General features: G+C 37.1%; 1 protein-coding gene across 1 annotated transcript; it reads left to right on the forward strand.

The window, feature by feature from the left end:
• The first annotated feature begins 265 nt into the window (after positions 1-265).
• On the forward strand, positions 266-18,886 carry LOC134648688 (protein peste-like). Its single transcript, XM_063503196.1, has 10 exons — positions 266-421; positions 10,557-10,685; positions 14,041-14,179; positions 14,306-14,463; positions 15,975-16,190; positions 16,559-16,690; positions 17,367-17,538; positions 17,844-18,046; positions 18,233-18,306; positions 18,440-18,886. Exons 2-10 carry the CDS (start codon positions 10,566-10,568, stop codon positions 18,711-18,713), a joined length of 1,488 nt encoding a protein of 495 aa, XP_063359266.1. The 5' UTR covers positions 266-421; positions 10,557-10,565; the 3' UTR covers positions 18,714-18,886.
• The last annotated feature ends 5,698 nt before the right edge of the window (positions 18,887-24,584 follow it).

A 24,584-nucleotide genomic window follows, 5' to 3' on the forward strand; every position in this document is an offset into this window, starting at 1 on the left:
ACTTCAACTGAACTCGCTCTCTGTGGAAATCGACTATTCATTTTCTATTTCTCATTTTCCGTTCAGCCCTCTCCGCTCATTCCTCTTTTTCATTTCTCTTTTGCGGTGGGAATCAAACAACTAAACTCTTTGTTGGTGGAAACGCAAACCTATTTTTTAACAACGAAGTCCGCTCCGCTTAGCCATCTCTCGCTCATTACTCGTTCGCGGTGGAAAACCCGCTTAACGGTCATAGACTGATAAGTTTTAGTATCGTTTGAACCTTTGAATCATGTAGACGCGCTATCTACATGCGACCACTGAACCCAAATACGCGGCAAACATAATCAAATAAACTTTTAAAATGAGTGGTCATTAGTGATAGTGTGATTTGTTCAACAAATCGGCGTTGTGGAATTTGTTGACCGACTGTCTGAGGTTAGTTTGATTATGATTAGATCTTAATTGTTTTATTTTATTGTTGTTAGAATTACTTATAGCCTGCTATAATTCGTTTTATTGGATGGGGCCGGATTTTTTATTATTTATACGGCTTAAATGTAACGTAGTTAGGCCTAACCCATAATAAGTTACCTGATAAAAAAAAAACAACTGATTTAAGATGTAGCATACTTACCACTACATACAATTAGCAATAGATTAAACTGGGTAGTGTCATTTACTAGTACCTAAAATTATTAAACAGCGATATTTAGAAATCGCTTAAGGACCTTATATCATAACATACAGCTACTAAGGACCTTCCTACCTACGTATAAAATTACCTAAATATATATACTTTGGTATTTATTTATGTACCTAATTAACTCATTGAACCCAGTAATCAGAACAGCTCTGATAAAAAAAAGGTCTTCTAGTACAATACCTACAACAAAGTTCTGTACTAGGAACCCGTCCCATTACCAATTTACCCATTTAATTACTTACATTCATATTATAAAAAGTCTGTTGTTGTCCAACAAAATAAGTATTTACTTGTATTTTTGGGCTCTACCGTGAGTACCTGCATAGTTAGCGCACGGATATATCGTATTTATAGGATGAAAATGTCACCCCGCTTATACAACCCTACGCGCCCCCGCGCCAGATGTCTGGCTTCAGCGCACACTTTCCCGCTTTCTCAGCCACCGAATCTACAAATCTATTCGTAAATCGCCCTTAACACGGGCCATTTTATTTAAAGTTATCCCTTACCTACACTTTTTTCAAATTTGGGATTTTTTATGTTATTTCTACTCAGAATCACGAGCTCTCTTGATCCTAATAGGAGAAAAATAGTGTCCTAAAATTTCCATACATTTTTCGACCTTTCCATTCCGTGACCGCCATACAAAGTCTATGAAAATGGTAACAGAATGGAAATAAAAACCTTGGGACACTTTTTTTCACCTATTAGGATAGAAATAGAAAGAGCTCGTGATTCTGAGTAGAAATATCATAGAAATTAACAAATTAAAAAAAAACGTGTAAGGGACAACTTTAAATACATTGGCCCACGTACGACGTCGTTTTTAAAATTTAAATGTATTTTAATAGGGTAATTCGCCAGTAACTGGCCACCTGCTAGTAACGGTCATCCTGAACTAAAAATGATTCTATTCACCTATAAACAGAATTTATTTTAGTATAAGGTGGCTAGTTATTGAAGGCTGTTTATTTATACCTACTAAAATGAATTCTGTTTTATAGGTGAATAGAATCATTTTTAGTTTAGGGTGGCCAGTTACTTACTGGCGAATTACCCTAAGTAAATTAAAAAAAGTAATTGTTCTCCGGCCATTCATCGTCTATGTAAATATAGTTTTAAAAAGTATATGTTATTAGAGGTGGCCTCTTTGTTTCATATTTTTGTATTGCAAAACTATATCCCCACATACTTGTCCTTAATCTAATTATAAAAATTATGTAGAGACTGTGCGGAAAGAGAAGAGTCGTAGAATGTATGGGTTCCCATATATTTCAAATTAAATCTTTTGGGACAATCTTACTACCTAAGAGTACCTACCCCAAACCTTCCAAACTATGCAAAGTTTGTACCATGGGTGCCTACTAGGCGACGATATGTAAGTATACGTATATCGTCGATAATAATATAGATCAGGCATTCTCAAAGTGTGTTCCGCGGAACCCTAGGGTTCCGCGCGACACCCCTGCAGGGGTTCCGCAAGAATTTAGAATAATTTAGAATAATAAAATAAGCATAATTATTATGCTTATTAATAAAAAAATACACTTCTAAAAACTATTGTTTTATTGTAGGGTTCCATCAAGTATTTCGCTTTCCAAAAGGGTTCCGTCAAAAAAAAATTGAGAACCGCTGATATAGATAAATACATAGGTACTTATATACATAGAAAATAGCCATGACTCGGGAACAAATATCTGTGTTCATTACACAAATACGAGTAAATGCCCTTATATACTGGAATTCTAACCCAGACCATCAGCTTCGTCGGCATGGTCACTGTCACTACCCAGGCCAGACCGGTCGTCTTGAAATAGAAATTTAAAACTTAGTTTGTAAAATAAAGGACCGTAGACAATAAACTAAATAAAAATAAACTGATAACCAATCACATTGATAATGTATCAATATATACAATGATACTAGCGAATTTATACATCCACTTACGCACCTGAGATGTCTGATTTTGTTTGGATAGATACAACGATTATAAGGTAAAAGGCTTAATTTATAATTTTACAGGTAGGTACTTTATGAATGAATTATTCATCATTATGAATGAATTCATTCATCAGAATGAATGAATTGACTCATTAGTCAATGCAGTTTTAACAAAATAACGCGACCCTATAAATACTTTTTTCTAGAGCTCAGAAGTCTGGATGATTCTAAACTTGAAATTATGCTATACCAATCATATTGCCATGAAATTAACCTTGATCTAATGCCGCAACTGCTCACCAATTTAACATACAAAAGAGGAATCGTAATGCAATTTAATAATGACGTCAGGTTTAAAGCCGACGTCAAAAAGCAAGGAGGTACTCAATTTGTCGTTTTTTTGTGCTTATGCATGGTTTCCGATTTCATTATATTCTTCGTTTAATTAAATTATATTCATACAAATCATTCAACCAATTTGAATAGGCCTCCTGTACGCAGAAACAAGCACTTCATATTATAACTAGGCATACCAAGCGGAGCTGCTAATGAAACCCACGAAACTAGCGGGACTGTATTGTTAAATCGGTTTTTTTGTTAAATATGTGGATGTTGTAGTTGATAAGATAAGCCATACTAACCCATATAATATGCCAAATTGCCCATTGGATCGACCCACTGGAAAAAACTCGCTCCTTCTCATCAAAATGAGTAAGAGAGGGAGTCTGTAACTTCAAGGACTTAAGACCAGAAACTTGTTCTATAACACATACCCCTAAATAAGGGTTACGCGGAAGGTTTTGCTTGTCGTGACTCTCTGAAAAGTAAGTAAAATTCCAAACGCTTTGTAGAGACAAAAAGAGAGATTTGAGAGCAACCTCTTCAAATCTTGCTGCACGGCTCGCAGTCCATAGAACGTCCATTTAAGGCCACATAGCGGCACTAAAAGGAGCAAACTGTCGTGAAATAAGACGCTGCGAGGCGGATACAGTAATTTTCTACTTGAGCCGGGACAATGGCTAGTGCGGCCGCACCGACCTGATAGCCCGTAAGGATTATTACAAACCGAGCCGATAAGAAATAGAGAAAGTAGCATTATTCGTATGAGTAGGTACTTTCTTCTAACCCTTGGAACAATTTGAGTTTTAAACCCTTTCTCACTGCTCACTGGCCGGCAGGCACTGCTGAAAATAGTGCCATAGTGCCAAACATTTTTTAACTACGGTTTTCCTAAATAATATATGATTCTGTATTCTGTTAGATACCGTTGCGTTGACCGTTGTGAAGACAGAAGAGTTAATTTAAAATCTGCACCATCGCATCGTCTGTTTCTTGAATTAATATTTTCTCTATAACGTGAATCCTTTAGCCGAATATGGATGAAGATGGTTTGGCAGGTAGAAGAATTCGATCGTAGGTAGATTCAGACGAAGCTAACTCTGCACAGACTGCAGTGATATTGTGGAAGTGCCACCATATAGTCAGATTCCTAATACCTTCACACTTGTCGCTGTAGAGTTATTTTACACGGAATCGGCCATTTTATGTGAAACGGAGAATACAATATGTAATAAGAGATATCAGATAAATATACAATTACTTAAAAAAAATAGGTTATTCGTAAAGCATGTCCTACTCATGTTTTCGAGCTCAGAAAAAAAAAACTTAACAATTAAATTGTGCAAAGGAAGTAATCAAAGAAATGTAAGAAATATCTGTCTGGATCTTAATTGGGACCATTTTTCAATAAGGATCCTCTCATGTGATTAACCTTTTATGATTCTGTTTAACGGAATTGAAACATCCGCTTAGCTTTGAGTTAAGACTTCACGATGGACTTGTCAACTCGCGACGCGGGCTTGGCACATCATTTCATTTAGGAACATATTTGATGGCACAAATAGACAGGGTAAATTTACTGTACAAGCGAGCACCTTACAGTGTGTTCACTTGCCTACCAAGAATATCCAAGAAGGATGCTCATTATACGTACCTATTATTAGGTACCTACCTGAAGTCGCGGTTGACAGGATTTTGTCGGTTGCGGTGTGTATTTCTAGCAAAAGTAATAGGTACCTACCCATTACTTGGTTTGCTGCTGTAATACAATACAATACAATACAATACAATATATTTATATCAGACCATGTCCATAGTGTTAGTGTTCCCTTAATTCTATGTTAGTGAGACCTATACTAAATTATAATAAATTATACGTAAACTACGCCTCTGGACCCCATACGTACATCGTCCCAGTGTCTCCAGAAGGCGCAAGCAGGCGACTCTAGCACTAGGCGCAAGAGGCTGTTGGAGCTGCCACGCACGCGACGTATCAGGGAGGCCGTTCTATTGCGTATGATCGCACCGAAGCAGTCAGTGCGCGCCTCCGCGAACATACCTGACGCGCTGTAAAAACGAGGCAGTCCCAACAGCATCCTGAACCCATTGTTGTACTGGACGCGACGCGCAGGGCATAGCGTTATTTTGACATTGCCATACTATAGTAAACCTGCAAACCTGCGGGACAACATATTACAACGCACCGCCAATGCCCTGCGCTCCCTCTCTATATTAACGTCGTCCTGGAGATTATCGGTCACCCAGTATCCAAGATACTTGAAACGTGTCACCCTTTTAAGAGCGGTACCACACAAGCTGACAGTTGGTAGTTCGTCAAAAGCCTTGTTACCTGCTTTAAAAACTAACAGCTCGCTCTTACTTGTCAGAATATGAGCGACAGCATAGTCTTCACACAACTTAAGAAGTTTCACTAGCGCACTGATTGATGGACACAGCAGCACCATATTAGTAATACCTTTACTAATATATGCTGTAATAATTTTACATGGGGAAAATTAATGTTTAACCCCTCAGCATGCTCATATTGTACTCGTACTCGACCAATCGAAATATTCCAAAATTGTGAAAGAGTGTTGCGTGGGTTTCAAGACACGAGGGTTAAACAAACTGTGCTGCTAAATGAAACACACAATTTTTCACCACACAAACGCGAGGAAACCACTAGCTGAATACATTACAAATCAAATCGCTCAACTTCGGCGACGTCTGAGGCTCCGAGGTTAATAAACACGTTTAAGTTTAGGTTCCACATCACGTTTGGTATCATTTTCAACTATGTAGTTAGATGTCTAAGAAAGATGTACTCGTATACCATGCCAAATTTCAACTAAATTGGTTCAGCGGTTTAAGCATGAAGAGGAATTTAAAAAAAGGTTTTTTATATTTTATACGTTTTTCGGAACGAAATGGTGGGATCGTGTTGTAATCGGCACCCCCGCCTGATACGAAAACGATACCAAACTTGGCTCTCAAAGTAGGTTTCCCTGTGTCTCATCTCAACTACTTTACAATCACTGTCCAGTGCTTACACTTGAACTTAAGAGCCAACAGGAGCTAAGATTTAAATATTTTAGGTAAATATACCCGTCTCGCTAACGGAAGCGGCTCCTAAAACTAGTGCGATAAGGACAAGGCGAAAAATCATGCGTAAAAATATCAAAAATCGAGGTTTCGTACTCGACTGTTTCCTCCTCCAAAACTTAACCAATCGTAACCAAATTTGGAAATCTAAATGATTATGACATTATCTGTGTCGGACCGTTTTGCTTTTTTGACTAATTGATGTCAGTTTTGAATAGCACGCCTCTCATTGCGGCATAGTCAATTAGGTCATTTTGCCCATTTTTGAAGGGCTCTAGCGCCTTAAAAAACAAAAATATCAAAGAAAGCAAAACGGTTCGACACAGATATTGACAATATTAATCTGTGTTGAAAAAATCATTGCTCTAGCTTCAAAACCCACGGAGGAAACAGTCGAGTACGTTTGTATGGAGAAATGACCACTCCTGTTGGCTCTTAACGACGATCACAGGACCAGATAACTTTTTTCGAAGTGATGGATGTAATCTATCACCGCAACTGATAAAGTGATAATGATAACCTTCTGCACGCGTGAGATATAAGTATATGACCAAGCAAAGCATTATGATTGTGTTCAGTAATTCGTTGGACTTTAAGTACTTATAAAATATCCTATAATAAGTAGTAGGTACCTATAATACGTAGGTGTCAAAAACGTTGCTTTAATTTAATAATATGGAGTGACACATCATAAGTATCTATAAATGATCATACACATATATTATAATGTAAAATACTTATTTTAAAAATTATAGCTCACCACTTCATAATCACAATCAGCTGTTGAATGTAGGTAATTTATGTGTAAGGAATATAGCACCCAAAACTTTTAACAGCAGTAAAAAAATCTAACATATGACATGTATTGCAGCTTATAAAAAAATCTGTTTATAGGTATTTGAAGGGAAGTAGGCTGGGTGATTCTGATTATATTCATATCCCTTTAAAAAAATAAAAAAAAGATAGTCATCCCCAAGCAACGAATAGGTACCTATTGATTATCGAACGGACAATAATGACGTAACATATTAAGACACAGTTGACAATGACACGTGTGCCCTTGGACGAAAGCGACACAAACGCGACACGATATGCGCCCGCGCCGCGTCGAACCGACACGTGCTCGTGAATCACGGTTACTTCTAGTAAACACACTAGTTTACATTGTTGTCGCAATTCATAATTATTATACTAATTAATTAAAAATATGAGAATCTTTATGTGTTCTTAAAGTCAATAGCACAATAATCGTGGTAAATTAATAATTACATATAAGCAGAGGTACACGAGTACACGAGCTACACGAGATGTATTAGTTTGTTTCAATAAATCTCAATTATTATATCAGTGATCGCCAAGATGTAAAAAGAAATAACGTGTCGTGTGCAGAAAACGCAAAAAATATTTTTTTGGCAAAAATTTTACCAAAACTCATAAACTTAACATTTTTTGCTCCTTATGGCCTCAGGAATGCGTGGTTAAAATCTGTCGGGTTTTACCAGCCGACGGTGTATAAATAAACCAAAAAGCCTTGGTACTATGATTGTGTGTTAGGTAGGTAGGTGCTTATAATAAAACACCACCGATAACTTTTAAAAAATTATTTTATCGACTTTTTTTTCCTGGGTTCCATTATTTTGCTTAACTTTCCATGTTTCCTCATAAAGTTAAAACCAAAACAATAGCAGAGCAACCTTATAACGATGCTGGGAAGAAGTTAAATTTTTATTATTATATTTTTTATTTGCTTGAATAACTACGTAGCAAATTAGCAATGTATACGCCGGTGTAATTTATATTGTTGTATATTTACATACTTTACATATATTTATTTGTAAAGGATATATAAATTAATTAATTAGTTTAATTTAGCTTAAAAAAATGTGTTTACATAACTATGTGTTGATGTAAAAAACCCAATTTAATAACCTAAATATATACATTACAAAACTTCTGCAATAATGCACTTAGGTTGGATTAATTAGGTATAAATATAATTAACTTATCTAGGCAGTAGGCATAGTACCTAATAAGGCAAAATATTGAGAAATTAATTCTTAAATTTAACAATAATTAACACATTAGTGCTTACTGCCATTTAACGCTAAAAATACAGGCAGATAAGGTGTCATAGTTGGATCGATCTTGCAGTGCTGTTACAAAGTCACTGACTCATGAGTAGTTATTTGTAACATGGTGCATAATAGTAAATTAAGACTTGGAACTTATCTTCTTGACCTCGTAATGATACACTTCAGTAGGTGCCTAGTGTAAGTAATATGCGGTTGTCTCTCGTCTCGTTATATGAGTTGAGCTCTGATAAAAGATTTTTTATTTATCAGATACGATTTTTGTCGGAAGTTTCATGTTTTATATTTAACCAATAAGCTTGCATAAAACTGAACACGAAACGCAAATATTTAACGTACTTAAATGTCCCAATTCTGGAAACTGTCCCATCCAGTGTCCACCTTCAATGTTAATTCCAAGCAATTAGGTTAGTAAATTATTGGAGACCAATATTTTGCGAGAACCGTTTTAAATACTCCCATAATAGGGTATTTGACTACTAGTCAAATCAGTTTCTTTCGTCGAACTGATAAAACGATTTTGCTACTATGGAATTTATATGAAACACTAGCGTGTGACGTCACAATCAAATTACCCACTCTTTATAGTTTTATATGAGTTTTAAAATATAAAGTGTGTCTAAAAATAATTGCTGTCTACGTTTCTCTATTAATCTTCTGGTGGTTTATTTCATGCACGGTGTAAATTAATTTATTTTTCACCTCAGCAGCTCGAACAAGGGTAGGTACTTTGATTCTTAAAAACAGTGAGCAAAATGCGATTTTGCTGAGTGAGACAAAATGACATTCAAGTGACCTTTATAGTCAAATGTCATTTCAACATGCGGGGTCTAATAAAAGTTCGAAAGATGTACTTGGGTTCTATTATCTCTGTCCCTTTCACACTGTTAGCAAAAAGAAACAGACAAAAAAAAGTATATTCACGGTTTATAATAGACCCCCGAAAAACTTCAGACCGCATCGTTCCAAACCACGTACGAGTATGAATTCTTAATAATTAATAAATAAAAATAAAGTTTAAGATTTGATAAAAACTGATAAAATATTATAGTTTAGGTATTTTATTGTACAATTAAAATAACGAACTCAAAAAATACACAGATCATCACGCAGAATTAATTATTTTACTTTTAAGAATTTCTACCATAGTTGACAATTAGTACGTATCCGCAATTCGGACCGTATCTTACAAAGATTTTTTTTACAAAAAAAGTTGTCGATTGAAGTGTCAGTTAATGTTTGTTATTTCTATATTATTTTACTGGAATTTATTATTACGTTTTGTTTTTGTGTTCCATTGCGGTAATTAAACTTAATTGTTTATATATCTTAAGAAAACATGAGTGCAGGTATTAAGTGATGAAGAAGGATTACAATTTTCAAGTTGTCTAATAGGTATGTTCTCACTGCGCTGAGGTGAAAAATGTTGTGTACTACACGAGATCAAAGTTATTTACATCTCGTGCGCTTTTGAGTCCCTTACTACGCTCAAGATTCTACATTAGATTCACTCGCTACGCTCGTGAATCTATTATAGAATCTTTCGCTTGCACGGGACTCAAAATAAGCACTCGAAGAAATATCAAACTTTGATCACTTGTTGTACAAATAACTATTAAAACTAGCGACCCGCCCCGTCTTCGCACGGGTTAACAAATTATACATAAACCTTCCTCTTGAATCACTCTATCTATTAAAAAAACCGCATCAAAATCCGTTGCGTAGTTTTAAAGATCTAAGCATACATACAGACAGACAGACAGACAGCGGGAAGCGACTTTGTTTTACACTATGTAGTGAAGTGATGATACAGTCAAATACCCTATTCTGATCGCTTTACCACTCTCATCAAAAAAATAATCAAGTAAGTACCGATGTAGTAAGTATAAGTAACTCACCGAATTCAAAACAAATCGTATTAATTAGTATATTTTTCTTGTTAACATTCACCTCATTTGCTATCGTAAATTATTATATTTATTTATATATTATATTATAAATTACATTTTAATTAAATTAATCCGTCTTATCCTTAATTAAGATTTTTTTAAAGTTAAGTACACTTAATTATGAGCCCATAATTAATTTTTATTAAATTTACCGAGCAGCAATGTACTGCAAACATTAAGAAACATAAAGATGACATGACATTGCGAGATACGAGTTTTTTATTGTAACTGCCAACAAGCATTGACAGTTATCAAAAGCTCGTATCCCGCAATTTTTGTGGTGTATTACATTGCGGGCCGAATTATATTGTATGGTTAAAATTTTGATTGTATTTCTAAGCAAAATCTATCTCAATATACTTCTTAGGTCCTATGCTAACCACCGTTTAAATATTCGCCTGTATTGGATTTACACACTGTATAATACTAACAATAACAATGTTTCAGGAGGTGTGAGCGATGCGCGGGCGCACGCCGCGCTGGCGTTGCGTGTTCGCGATCGTGTGCGCGCTGCTCGCTGCCGCCGGCATCGCCATCTCGCTCACCTGGGGCCGGGTCTTCGACTCCGTGGTGGCGCGAGTGAGTTACCTACGTGGTTACATGTTACAGAAGATCCTGTTGCTGGCATAGCCGTCTTGCCCTTCTGAGGCCGGGCCTTCGAGTTTGCGCTGGCACGAATGTGTACACGTTTTATGATGTTTGAGTGCTGCGTGTTTGCAGTCGTGAGAGGTATCTACTACTCTCCGCCGCTGGCTTTGCCGTCTCGCTCTCCTGGGGCTCTCTTACAGACCAGGCGGTTTATGTCGGCTCTCTTTTATAGGGTCGATAAAATTAAATAAAGGCGTCTAGGAAACGTATCGCATGTATCTTTATCAGCGGAGGGTGCTAACACTGCTAACTCGCCGTTTCTTTGCGATTATGATCGTTTAATATTACTTTGACTGTTGCGGTTTGACGAATTATTCTTGATCATAATAATGACACCAGATAATACTAAGGTATTCAAATATACGAAATGCAGTTGTAAAACGGCCAAAACTTCGCCGCGTGCCGGTCAAGGGCGCATGCGGGAAGCCCTACAAGCCGTGCTAATCTCCACACGGGGCTAACAAAGTGCTATTAACTTGATGGCTCACGTGGTTCATTACCATATTGCCCTCCACAAGTATTCAGTATTCAGTTCAGTATTCAGTTCTTTATTTGCGAATATAGACAAAAGCCATGCAAATACAATAATAAAATATCAAATAAATACTTAATCAATCAGTCAACAATAAAAACATTATAACAATAACAAAAACAAACAAAGAAGAAATCCAGAAATAAAACATTACCAACAGTTAACAAATAAATTAGATTGCTTAATTAATTTTAAGTATAAATAAAGTGAGATTGTCAAAACAGTTATAATTTGGTCCAGAATTTCATAAAATATTCGTATCAATAAGAAGGATTTAAACTATGTCAAAATATGAAATTAATTAAAATTGGGTAAAATAATTTAATCAAAAAATTGAGTATAATATTCGTTTAGGCTGTAAAAGGGCCTACACACAAGATAGTTTTTAAGTTTTTTACTAAATATTTGGAGATTTTCAGCTGTCTTTATGTCATCATCTAGTTCGTTAAAAATATTTAATGATACTCGACAAATACTATTTTTAAAATGTGTATAATTTGACGTCGGTAGTGCTAGTTGCATTCTGCGCCTTAATGGGTAATTCATTTCTTGACATGTGAGTTTAAATGAGTCAATATTTTTATACACATAAATACAAATGTGATATATGTACAGGGCTATTACTGTGAGGATTCTATACTCTACAAAAAGGTCTCTATGCGTTTCTGGAAAGTAACCAACGATAAGTCTTAAACTTTTTTTCTGTAGTAATAAAATTTCATTTATTTGTGTGCTATTTCCCCAAACTTCTATGCCGTATCTAACTATGCTTTCAAAGTAGGCGTGATATACTGATTTTAACGCTTCTGAATCGGTAAGTTTTGACAGGGATTTTAAAGAAAAGCATGCACTTGCAAGTTTTTTACGCAAAATGTCTATATGGTGATGCCGTCTTAAATAGGGGTCTAATTCAATTCCAAGAATTCTAGCAAGCATTGGTAAAATTGGCTACCTCGCTATTTATAGTATAATATCTCTATTATGCTATAAATAGCAAGAGGGTCTCCCCTTAAAGGGTTAAATTCTTAGCAATTGACCATCATCAATAATTATTCCCAAGAGGCTCTCAAAGTAATTCAGCTTTAAAGTTATTTTATTAATCATCGACTAACATTGATCTAGTTTACAAAGTAGGTACACTATTTACCAGATTAACGCAGCTTAAGTAAAGTACCTACTCGTCTAAAGGTCATCAAATCAACGTCTTATCACTCTTATCTCAATAATAGGTACAGGGTTCGTATCCCACTGAACTTCGTACAGGCAAGTAAGTAATTCATTAACTCAATTGCTTATGTTCAGCCTTCAAGGACCATGTTCGGGTCCCTAGAGGACACGCCGGCCATGACCAATATTAAGTAATGGGTGAAATACCTTGAATCTGGGGAAGCAATAAATAAAAGACACAGTCAAGGTTAGCACGCTACGCGTAGCGACCATTGTAGGTACCTACACACTTTTCACTGACACTTCGTAAACATTCTTATTAATTGATTCTAGCGTTTGGACTACCTCGGTGGTGGTCAGAGTACCAGGCCACCAAAGGAGTATTCAAATCAATTTCCGCCGCGCCATAAAGACGAAATGTTGATTGACACCTCATTCTTAAAAATCGACTCAGTAATAGTTTCGATCACACACCCACACAAACGCATGTAGCAAAGACTGCTAAACTCTAAACCCTTTCTCTTAAATTTTCGTAGTCTAGCAAAAATTCGCTCAGAGCCTGGAGCTCTATCGATTACATTCCTTCAAAATATTGATTTTTACGAGTAGGTACAAAACTTTACGTGCCTACTGTTGTTTTAATAATGTACTTACACTCTGTTGTTATAATAATTAAATAGGTGAAGTATTTAATATAGGTACAAAAGTAAGTATATCTTACGAGTACATGACGTCTCCTGAATGGATTATTTTCAAATTGACGCGTTGCCCTCTAGCCAGAAACAAAACAAAATGTTACCGTCTACACTTTTGTTAAGGAATGCACTCGTAGTAATTAAGTAGGACTCGGTCAAAAGTGCGAATTAATAAGACAGCACCTTGACTTCAATTTGTTTAATAAAACCAGGATAAGCTGCCAGTTGGTTGGGTCAAACGATCTGTTGATCCAACCAACCAACCTGATGTCCATTGTCCAATCATATTGATGATTGATTGACGATTTGCGCAATTGACGGTCATGCGCATGATCGTTAATTGACGCTTTCTATCAATTTCGATCCACCAAGTGGCCTCTGGTAAAAAGTTGATTGGTGTTATACGCTTTAAATATTTGTTTTTGTCATTAGAACAGAAGCAAAAACACTGTGATGTGATGATAACTGCTGCGAATGCGTCTTTGTGTAAATTTGACCCACTATATGGATGGGAATGCGGCAAAGCACTTCACATCTCTTTTTTCCTTTTGTATTCGTAAAGATAAAGTTTTATGACCAATCGGTGCAAATTTTATTTCGTTAACTATAATTTAAATATTATTTCGTTAACTATAATTTAATATGAATATTTGTCGGGTCAATCCCGTTATACCTATAACAATGGGACTTTGGCTCTCCCCCCTCCGCAATTACAGACGTCTAGCCTGGAAAAATACTCTACCCACTCCACGGCGATAAATTGCTCTACTTATACTCGTATTGGTTGTTAGTCATGGTCTGTCTTCAAATCATAATAAAATAAAGGTGTCAACATGACATTGCATACTATTGAAATGGTTCTAGATGTACCTAATGTGTGATTTGGTTTAAGCAAGTGGCCCTGGTGCCTGGGTCTCGATCGTACCGCGAGTGGGAGGCGCCGTCTGTGCCACTCTTCATGGACGTGTACCTCTTCAACTGGACCAATTCGGACAATTTCCCAGAGGAAAAGCCTAACTTGGTACAGTTGGGTAAGTGCGTCGTACAGTCAATTTATATGGTGAGATTAGGAATGACAGTGAATGATAATGATAATATAAATTGTATATGCATTAAAATCAGGAAGAAAGCTTATGTGTACCGGTTGTAATTTCCAGGTCCATACCGCTTTAAAGAGCACCGGCAGCACGTGAACGTGACGTGGCACGTGAACAACGGCTCGGTGGCCTACCGCACCCTGCGGAGCTGGCACTACCACCCCTCCAGCAACGGCAGTCTCGACGACAACGTCACCATGCTCAACATCATAGCTGCGGTAAGTGAACAACGGCTCGGTGGCCTACCGCACCCTGCGGAGCTGGCACTTCCACCCCTCCAGCAACGGCAGTCTCGACGACAACGTCATCATGCTCAACATCATAGCTGCGGTAAGTGAACAATGGCTCGGTGGCCTACCGCACCCTGCGGAGCTGGCACTACCACCCCTCCAGCAACGGCAGCCTCGACGACAACGCGTCACCATGCTCATCATAGCGGCAGTAAGTGAACAACGGCTCGGTGGCCTACCGCACCCTGCAGAGCTGGCACTACCACCCCTCCAGCAACGGCAGCCTCGACGACAACGTCACCATGCTCAACATCATAGCTGCGGTAAGTGAACAACTAACGTCAACTCAACAAGATAGCTGGGCTGGGCCTGCTTATTGTAAATGAACGTCTAAGGATGGATCTTAGACGTTCATTTACAATAAGCAGGCCCAGCCCAGCTATCTTGTTGAATTGACGTTAGTTGTTCACTATGGTTTCAAGCGTTATGTAACATTTTTCGCTACATATAAAATTTCGTTACTACAGGTACCTACGACGTAGCACTTCATAACCTATAGCTATCTATTATTATAGTAATTTTGCCAATAAAAGTTGTAAGTAATAAATAACTTACAATGCTAACCTAACTATTTAAAAATACTTACATGTAATGTCAGTAAATTTAAACATTAGAATAGGTAATAGATAAACAATGTGTTTCTTGAAAACAAGAATTCCACTAATAAGTTACAAACGATTTTAATTATTTGCCATGGATTAGGTAACAGTAACACGGACTGCCGTAATGAAGCTATTGATGTCAATAATTATGTGAATACATTGAATTAGGTAATAGGTATTTACTGAAAAGAAAAAGTTATCATCCTGTACGATTGCGTAACCCTTAACAAGCGGACTGCATATCGTTAACATTCTCGTAATCCCGATAGGTATGACTGTTACGTAAAAGGATAACGAGCGGCTAGCTTCGGGCTCATCTTCGCTTTCAATACAATTATGAACTACCTTTGAACGGTAGGGAAGCTTTCAATGTTATTAAGTGAGCACGATTGCCAAGACCTTTCAGATTGTAACTTTTGTTCCCCTGGGTCAGGTACGAATACGAAACAACATATAGCACGTAACGTAGGTATGTATCGTGTAATAGGTATTGTTTACAATATTCCTTCCAACATTTAACAACTTACAACAATACTTCGTTTTTTAGCATTAGAAAAAAGGTATACAATCTTGATATGGCTTTTTATTGATTAACGCTTTTGATAAACAAGTCACGGCAAATATGTAGGATCAATTATAAATCTCAGTTTTATGAATTCCAAAAAGTTGCATACGGCTTGCAACCCCACAGCTGCCCTCCCATCCCTGCTTTATAATATCAATTCAAATATTAAACGGTCATTAATAATGCTTTCATTTTAAACTTTTTAAATGGGATAACAGACGTAGAATCATTAAATCAGATAAACGTAGCTTACCGGTCCTTTTCAATTACAGTCAGCGATCTACAACGCCCGAGACTGGGGCTTCTTAGAGCAGAAGATGCTGTCCATGTCGCTGGCCATGTTCGGGCAGCACATGGTGGTGTCCAAGCCGGCTCGGGAGCTCCTCTTCGAGGGTTACGAGGACGCGCTCCTGGACGTGGCCAAGACCTTGCCGGCCAGCGCGACCGGCGGCGCCCCACCTGTTGACAGATTTGGACTCTTCTACGAAGTATGTATGTGTTTTTCTCTTAGATTAAAATAGCGTTTTATAACATTGTGTTAATCGTTAAGTTAAGCAGTATTAGGCTCAAGGGTATCAATGCTGGTACACAGACAAGTTTTGAATAGGGGAACAGTTTTTATGGGCTTACCTAAATATGTATACCTAAGTCTAACAATCGAGCGTTCGCCTTATGATGTACGATGCAATAATTTGTTGTAGAAGTTTACAAATTAAAACACCGCGCATGTACATAGGTCTAACAAGGTTATATTCTAGGATTTTTTTCAATACAGGTTACAGAGTAACAAGTTTCGCTCGAATACAAGTAAAGATCTTTGGTAACTACATATCGCCGTCTATTGTGTTGTTTTCAGAGGAACAACTCAATCACGACCGATGGCTACATGGAAGTATCCACAGGGGTGGATAGCGGCACTTTACCAGGTCAGGTGCTGCGGTGGAACTACCAGGACTATCTGCCATACTACACTGGGGAGTGCGCCAAGGTACCTTACTGCTACTTACTACTAGATACAACTAAGGGATCACTTTCATGATTTTCACAACTTTATTACTTTAACGGGACTTAATCGCGTAAGCGTTAAAATAAAAAAAACAAGGGACCGTAGACCTGAGTATATGGTTTAAATTTCAACTAGATACCTCCACGCAATCCCGAGATAAAGGCTCTTGACAAACAGACGGACGAACAACAAAGTGATCGTATAAGGGTTCCGTTTTTCCTTTTAAGGTACGGAACCCTAAAAATGTGCTCGAAGCCATTGAAATAACAAAAAAATGTATTTTGAAACTTAGATTATCAAGTACATTAGTAGGTCAATAAACATAACGTAACTATGGGCCCGCTACCCAATTAGGCACTAATCTCTGTATCTTGTGTAGCAGAGCTAAGATTAAGAAAGGCTTCTTAGAAACTTCATGGGCTAGTCAGATTATAATAGGCACACAATCAGTGGCGTAGCGTGAACTAATCTAGCCGTGGGCGAAATCGCATATGCGAGGCCCTTTTCTTTCACTGTGCCTGAAGGGGCCTCGCGCGAAGCCCCTGTTGGGGCGCGAGGCCGTGGGCGACGGCCCACTTCGCCCACGCCTAGCTACGCCACTGCACACAATAGTTTAGTAGGACACAGTAGTGCTTTAACGTGATGGTAATGATTTCAGCTGAAGGGGAGTGCGGGCGAGTTCCTGCCGCGAGACCTGACGGAGCGCTCCACGGTGACGGTGTTCGTGCCGGACCTGTGCCGCTCCATACAGCTCACGCACAAGCTCAGCGGACAGTTCGGAGGCCTGCCCTACCATCGCTACTCCGTCGCGCCGGAGAGCTTCGATAACTGTGAGGTTCTTATAAACATCTTTCCATTCATCTTTCTAATTTGCCAATATTCAGCTAGCAGAGGTTTTCTTACAGCCCTATCTGAATCTTTTCAGTTTGCTGTAATAAATGCTGTCTTTTTATAATTGTGGAAAACTGAACCCACCTCTCTTAAATATAGTAGAAGTTTACTCCTTCGATGTTGTCGTAAGCACAAAACTTAGGTACGTTTGACTCGCGTTAGAATGTTTATGGTGGTACGAAGAAAAATAAAGAATAATTGTTTTACACCGCTACAGCATTACATAAACTGCATTATGTTTCAGCAACTTCCTCTCACCACAACACGTGCTTCTGCAACGGCGACTGCTCGTGGGGCGGGGTCATGAACGTGTCGGCGTGCCGCTACGGCTCGCCCTCGTTCATCTCGCTGCCGCACTTCCTGCACGCCGACCCGGCGCTCGCGGCCGCCGTCTCCGGCCTGCAGCCCGACGACGACAAACACTCCTTCTACTTCTCTGTGGAGCCGGTCAGTACACTATCAATATGATTGTGGCATTAGAACCAAAGATTTCCATGGTTTCCATCGCGATCGCTGCTTTTGTTATCCTTCTCCCCCCGATGGTCTATACTGGCTGCAGGGCTAGCGTATATCGGATATTAGTAGCAGATTTCATCTTCAACCATCGAAAAATGAGAAATATTTCTGTTTCAGAAACTTGGTGTGCCACTAGAGGTTGCCGCTAGGTTCCAGCTGAATATTCTAATTGAACCTAATCCTAATATTGCGTAAGTGGTAATTTTAGTTTTAATAATACAAATATAAATTGAGATGGGAAGGTGAAAGAAAGCGCAGAAACATAATGCTTGTTCTTTGTATGTATTAGCAGCTGTGCTAAAAAGCCATATTATTTAATTACAGGCTCTATGAGAAAGTGCCAAAAATGCTCTTCCCGATATTCTGGGTGGAGCAGAGCGTTCAAACGGAAGCGAGCATCATAGAGGAGCTGGTGTACGCGCGCGCCATCTTGGACTGGGGCGCGACCGTGTGCGCGTGCGCGGCGCTGCTGCTGCTGGTGCTGGTCGCGCTGGCCACGTGCTGCGTGCCGCGCCACGAGTACGCGCGCCCGCCGGACGGCGCCATCATCAGCGAGAAAAACAAGGACGAAGCGGAGATGAAACTGAACAATTTGTGATAAAATTTACGATTTTGATACTGAATGTGATTCTCAGTATTGTCACTCGCATCTCGCATACGGCGCTCAATCCTGGTTCTCGGTCTAGTCTCGAAGACTGATTGAAAGACATTTTGTGCGTTCCGGGAAGTGATAGCTGCAAGGCGGGATAATTATATTTTTATATGAAGTTACAAGCGATAAAGTGTGTCCCGCTGACTAAATGTTATCATTTAATAAAATAACATACACTTAACAGATTAATAGATAATATGTGTCCCCTTTTCTTCTCCATATTATTTTGTGACTTGTAAAAATCATTTTAACAAAGGTTAATGAATGAACGGAATGACATTTTGATGTTTATCGACCTCAAACACATTATTTCCATGAATTACATTTTTAATATTTTAAATGTACGATCGATACGACACATTTGGAATTTTGAGTTGGCTAGTGAAAATCCTGAAAGTGTGTACCGATACATATGTATGTATGTACCCAATAGGTAAAATATATCTCGAAATTAGAACAAAAATGATACTAGCTGAACTGCTTTAAATAGAAGTTTATTGGCGTAGATTAAAAAAGTAACCAATTATACAATTATTATTGTCTGGTAGGTATATTCATGCTTTTAACCTCATTGACTCGTGAAAGAGACCTTGAGGCCTAAACGAAGTTTTTTTTATTCTTAATAAAATTTGGAGATAGTAGGTAGATCACACGTTGGGTATGTGAATGTCGTTTAGAATCTAACGAGAAATACGTATGTAACAATTATTTTTACACAGTTAGATGTAATCTATGTATTGACAAAATGACTCATTTCATTAATAATGAATAATTACATCATTAGTAGGTAAATACTATGAAACCGCGATTAGAATGGGATTTACTACATATCCATGTCGTTTTAAATAAATTTAAATACATAGGTATATGATATACCTACCTACTCGTAGGTAACGTTGTAAATGATAGAGTACGCACGCAGCTAAATAAAATTACTTATTTCAGTACAATATCGTTCTAAATCTAGGAATAATAAATCTAGTTACATTAATTAAGTACAATACAAAAGCTATACATAATATAATTAACTTAAAGAAAACATAGAGCTGTTGTGGTAACGTTAATTTCGAATCCCATTCTTATTGCGATCGAATTATTGTTATTATGAGAGGCAGAATAGATGGATATTAATTATTGTGTTTCTTATTAAAGTGTCATTCTATAGAACTTGCTAACTACATATGTAAACAAAAGTCACTAATAAATTCATATTTTTTGACAGTTTCAATATGGCGGTTTGTTTACATATTTAGTTAGCAGGTCCCATAGAATAACATTTTAGATATTGTTATTATTTATTGGCCGAAAGTCGACGGTAGTGGTTTAGTGTAAGGCCTGAGTGGACGCTCGAGTTGGGCGTGCAGCGGGGCGGGGCGTGTGGCGTGCATGTTAAACAAATGCAAACGTATAGGAGCGGCCTTAGTGCACGCTGCTCAAATCATTTGTGAGCCCGACGCCACGCTGCACGCCCCGCCCAACGCTCCGCTCCGAGCGTCCACTCAGGCCTTACACTTAGGAAATGCAACCGTGTCTCAAACAGGAACACTAGCGATATTATAAATAAGAATTTCCAGAAAATATACCGGGTGTGGCCTATAGGTATAGGTATAGGTGGTATAGGCGAACAAAAAAAAACTGTTACCACTATACTCCTCAAACTGACCAATAGTTGTTCAGCAACTTTTTAATACTGAATGAAGCTTTAAAATAATGAAGACTAAAGGCTTCATATTTTTCATATAAAATAAATATAATCTTCAAGGTACGCCATTATCATTGTGATTGACGTTGCTTGTTAAGCCTTTTAAACATAACAAAATTGCGTCTTAGAAAAAACTTTAAAGTGTATTAAAAATCAAAACACAACTTATTTTTAAAAGTCGCTGACCAACATTAGTCAGTACACCCTAAAGTTTAATTATTTGCTCGTGTTACAGGCCACACCCGGTATTCGTTCTATTCTAAATAGGTACCTACCTTACTTACTTATATACGATTACCTAGAATTTCTGCGTGAAGAACTCGATTGAATTAACAATTAGTTAAATGAGTAAGTTATGCATATTGCTTAATATTCACAATAGCCGCTTTGATAATTGGTTAATGACCATTTCTAAACAAAGTAGAACTTACCCCCAACAGTGTTTTGATTTTTATATCTATATGGGGCATTATCTATGAAAAGGGACCCTATTGTCGATGGCGCTTACGCCGCACAGCGTCGCGCGGCATTGTATTTATATCGGAGCATTGTTAATAATGGCGTAAGCGCCATCGACAATAAGGTCCCTTTTGAAAAGGGACCCTATTGTCGATGGCGCTTACGCCGCACAGCGTCGCGCGGCATTGTATTTATATCGGAGCATTGTTAATAATGGCGTAAGCGCCATCGACAATAAGGTCCCTTTTCATAGATAACGTCACATATATGTTTTATACTACCTTCACTGGGTATTTCGATCCTTATGCATAAACTGTCCCCAAATGAATACATCTTTCGAATTTCCGTTAGTCATAATAAGGTTGTATTTAAAACGTACCAATTCCAAATGTACTGAAAAATTGGGGACATTTTGTGTATCATATGAAAATCGTCAGAGCTCGTGATTTTGAGTAGAACGACTATAAAAATTATAAAATTTAAAAGTTCAGTTAGGGGCACGACAGATACATATTTAAATTACTCAGTGATAAATTGACGAGAAGTGTGAACAATTATTAATAGTTACAAGTAGGCAGTAGGTAGGTGCCTATCTGCGTTCATTTATTTTATACACTTTGTCAAAAAGAAAGACTATGTAAAATTCTATTATAATTATTATACAATGGCTCATGTGGACTTTTAGTTTATTTCAATAATTTGGCAGTTGGTTATAATACTTATATATAATATATTTTTGTATTTAGATAAGCTCCGAAATATTGTATTTTGATTAGTAAAAATATTTTAATTATTAAAAATAAGGTATCGTTACATTGCCAACATGACCAAATATCTTTTTTAAGGATGTGCGTTTTGTAATTTAATTAAAAATCTAATTTTGTGTTATGGAGAACAGTGTATTGTGATAAATATGTGTAGATATTAATGTTGATTTACAGTTACGTTTCGTCATAGTAAATCAAGATAGTTTTTGATAAATGTAGGTTAATATTATTTTTATACGTAAAGAATATTATGAATGTACAACATGAATCCTTAGTATCAAATCCTTGTTTAGCATATATGCATATATTTTATACAAATTATTGCATATGATAAAATAAAGATCGTTCTCTATAAAAATAAACAAATGTGATTTGTAGGTATGTATGTTGATAATTTTGGATGGTTGTGAAAAAAACTGTTTGTCCGATTTAAATAGCTGAAATTAGTCACACGTAAAAGCTTGAACGTTGTAAATATTATATAGAATATTTTGTATCCCAGAAATCATACAGTCAGCAGCAGAAGTTGCTAAGCAGTCGAGGTGTTCAAAATTACCTTGACACGCTCTTATTCTCTTAACAATAAAGTCGCGTCAAGATAATTTTGAACCCCTCGCCCGCTTAGCAACTTCTGCTGCTGACTGTACCCTAAAGAAGGATGAAAATGGGTGAGAAGTTTGTTTACGAGTGCCATTAGGCTGCCATGCCATTAACGAATTCCACTCGACGCGGGAGAAACCGCGAGCGATAGCTAGTATTATATATTTAGTTACTAGTATTAAATATATGGTTCAGGAATAAATTTATTGTTATACTTTTACAAAATTCAATGTACCTACTCCAAAAATATAATTGATGTTTAGATATTTTATCTGAGTGTATATATATATATATATATACATATATATATATATATATATATATATATATATATATATATGTGTATATATATATATATATAGATTTACACATTTAGATTTAGACACTTATTTACAAAAGAGATGAGAACTGTATTTTACTATTAGTAGTTTTCACCAAAGAAAATTAAGCCAGAGGTAAAGTGTTTAGCTCTTTTATTTAACTCCAGAATACAGAGCTCGTACCATGAGTCACTGACAGTGTCAAAACTGACATTTACGCTATTGTGAACGTAATTTACTTTCTATACATCTCGTTTGCACTAATATGCGAGTACGAGCGAGATATATAGAAAGTAAATTACGTTCTCGACGGCGTTTATGTCAGTGCCAAACTGATGGTAGCCGAGCTGTACAGAAATATATCACCGTAAGACTATAACTCTGCTCTGAAATCTGAATACTCGGATATAGAGATGGTATTAACATTTGTTTGATTGATTCGCGTGTAAAATACGAATATTGTATGCAATATACAACGAAATTAAACAAAATAATAATAAATAACACTTTTGTATTATTAATTAAATCTCACTTTCTATTTGGTACCTACTCATTTTATGGGCACGGAATGCACTGATTAATATAGTTAGGCCAGGGACTATCTCATTTCAAACATAGACAGTGAGAATCATACTGAATTTGTCTTATGCTAGTACTAATACCCAGAAGAAAGGGATGAGTATAGTTGTTTTTGGTCTTATTAACTGGCTTTGGTTTGCCAGACCATAAAATATAAATGGTCAAGCAAATCTTGTTAGTAGAAAAAGGCGCGAAATTCAAATTTTCTATGGAACGATATCCCTTCGCGCCTACATTTTTCTAATTTGTCGCCTTTTTAACCGACTTCCAAATCTAAAAGGAGGAGGTTATCAATTCGGTTGTATGTTTTTTTTATGTTTGTTACTCCATCCATATCTCCGTCATTACTGGACCGATTTTGAAATATTTTTTTGATTGTATGAATATGCATACAGATTGGTCCCGTTTTTGTCAAAACCCAGTTCTGATGATGGGATCCATGAGGAATCGAGGGAACTCCTCAAATCTTAAAGGCATACATATAGTGATTTTTGTGTTTTTATCAACAAATCAAGCATATACTTACATTCAAAAAAGTGACATTTGATGAAGTGGAACTGCTGATGATGATCAGAACGGAACTCTTCAACGACGCATAGTACAGGTTTGACGATTTGTCCTCTTCGTTATGTTTGTTAAGCAAGTTAAGTTTTTAATTCACATTTTTGTCAAGCTCGAGTTCTGATGATGGGATCCATTAGGAATCGAAGGGAACTCCTCAAATCTTAAAGGCATGCGTATAGAGATTTTTGTATTTTCATAAAAAAATTAAGCATTTTCATTAAAAACTGTCGCATTTGATGCAGTGGAACTGCTGATGATGATCAGAACAGAACTCTTCAACGACGCATAGTACACGTTAGGCGATTTGTCCTCTTCGTTATGTTTGTTAAGCAAGTTAAGTTTTTAAGCGACATTTTTGTCAAGCTCGAGTTCTGATGATGGGATCCACGAGGAATCGAGGGAACTCCTCCAATCTTAAAGGCATGCATATAGAGATTTTTGTATTTTAATCAGAAAATCGAGCATTTTCATTAAAAACTGTCGCATTTGATGAATTGGAACTGCTGATGATGATCATAACGGAACTCTTCAACGACGCATAGCTCGCATTTGGCGATTTGTCCTTTTCGCTATGTTTGTTAAGCAATTTAGGTTATTGGGCACATTTATGTCAATCTCAAGTCCTGAACATGGGATCCATGAGTAATCGAGGGAACTCCTCAAATTTTAAAGGCATACGTATAAAATTTTATATATTTTCATCAGAAAATCAAGTATTTACATTAAAAACTGTGGCATTTGATGAAGTGGACCTGCTGATGATGATCAGAACAGAACTCTTCAACGACGCATAATACACGTTTTGTGATTTTGACTTGGACTGGCC

This window comes from Cydia amplana, chromosome 1 (assembly GCF_948474715.1).
Source record: "Cydia amplana chromosome 1, ilCydAmpl1.1, whole genome shotgun sequence".
Taxonomy (NCBI): Eukaryota; Metazoa; Arthropoda; class Insecta; order Lepidoptera; family Tortricidae; genus Cydia; species Cydia amplana.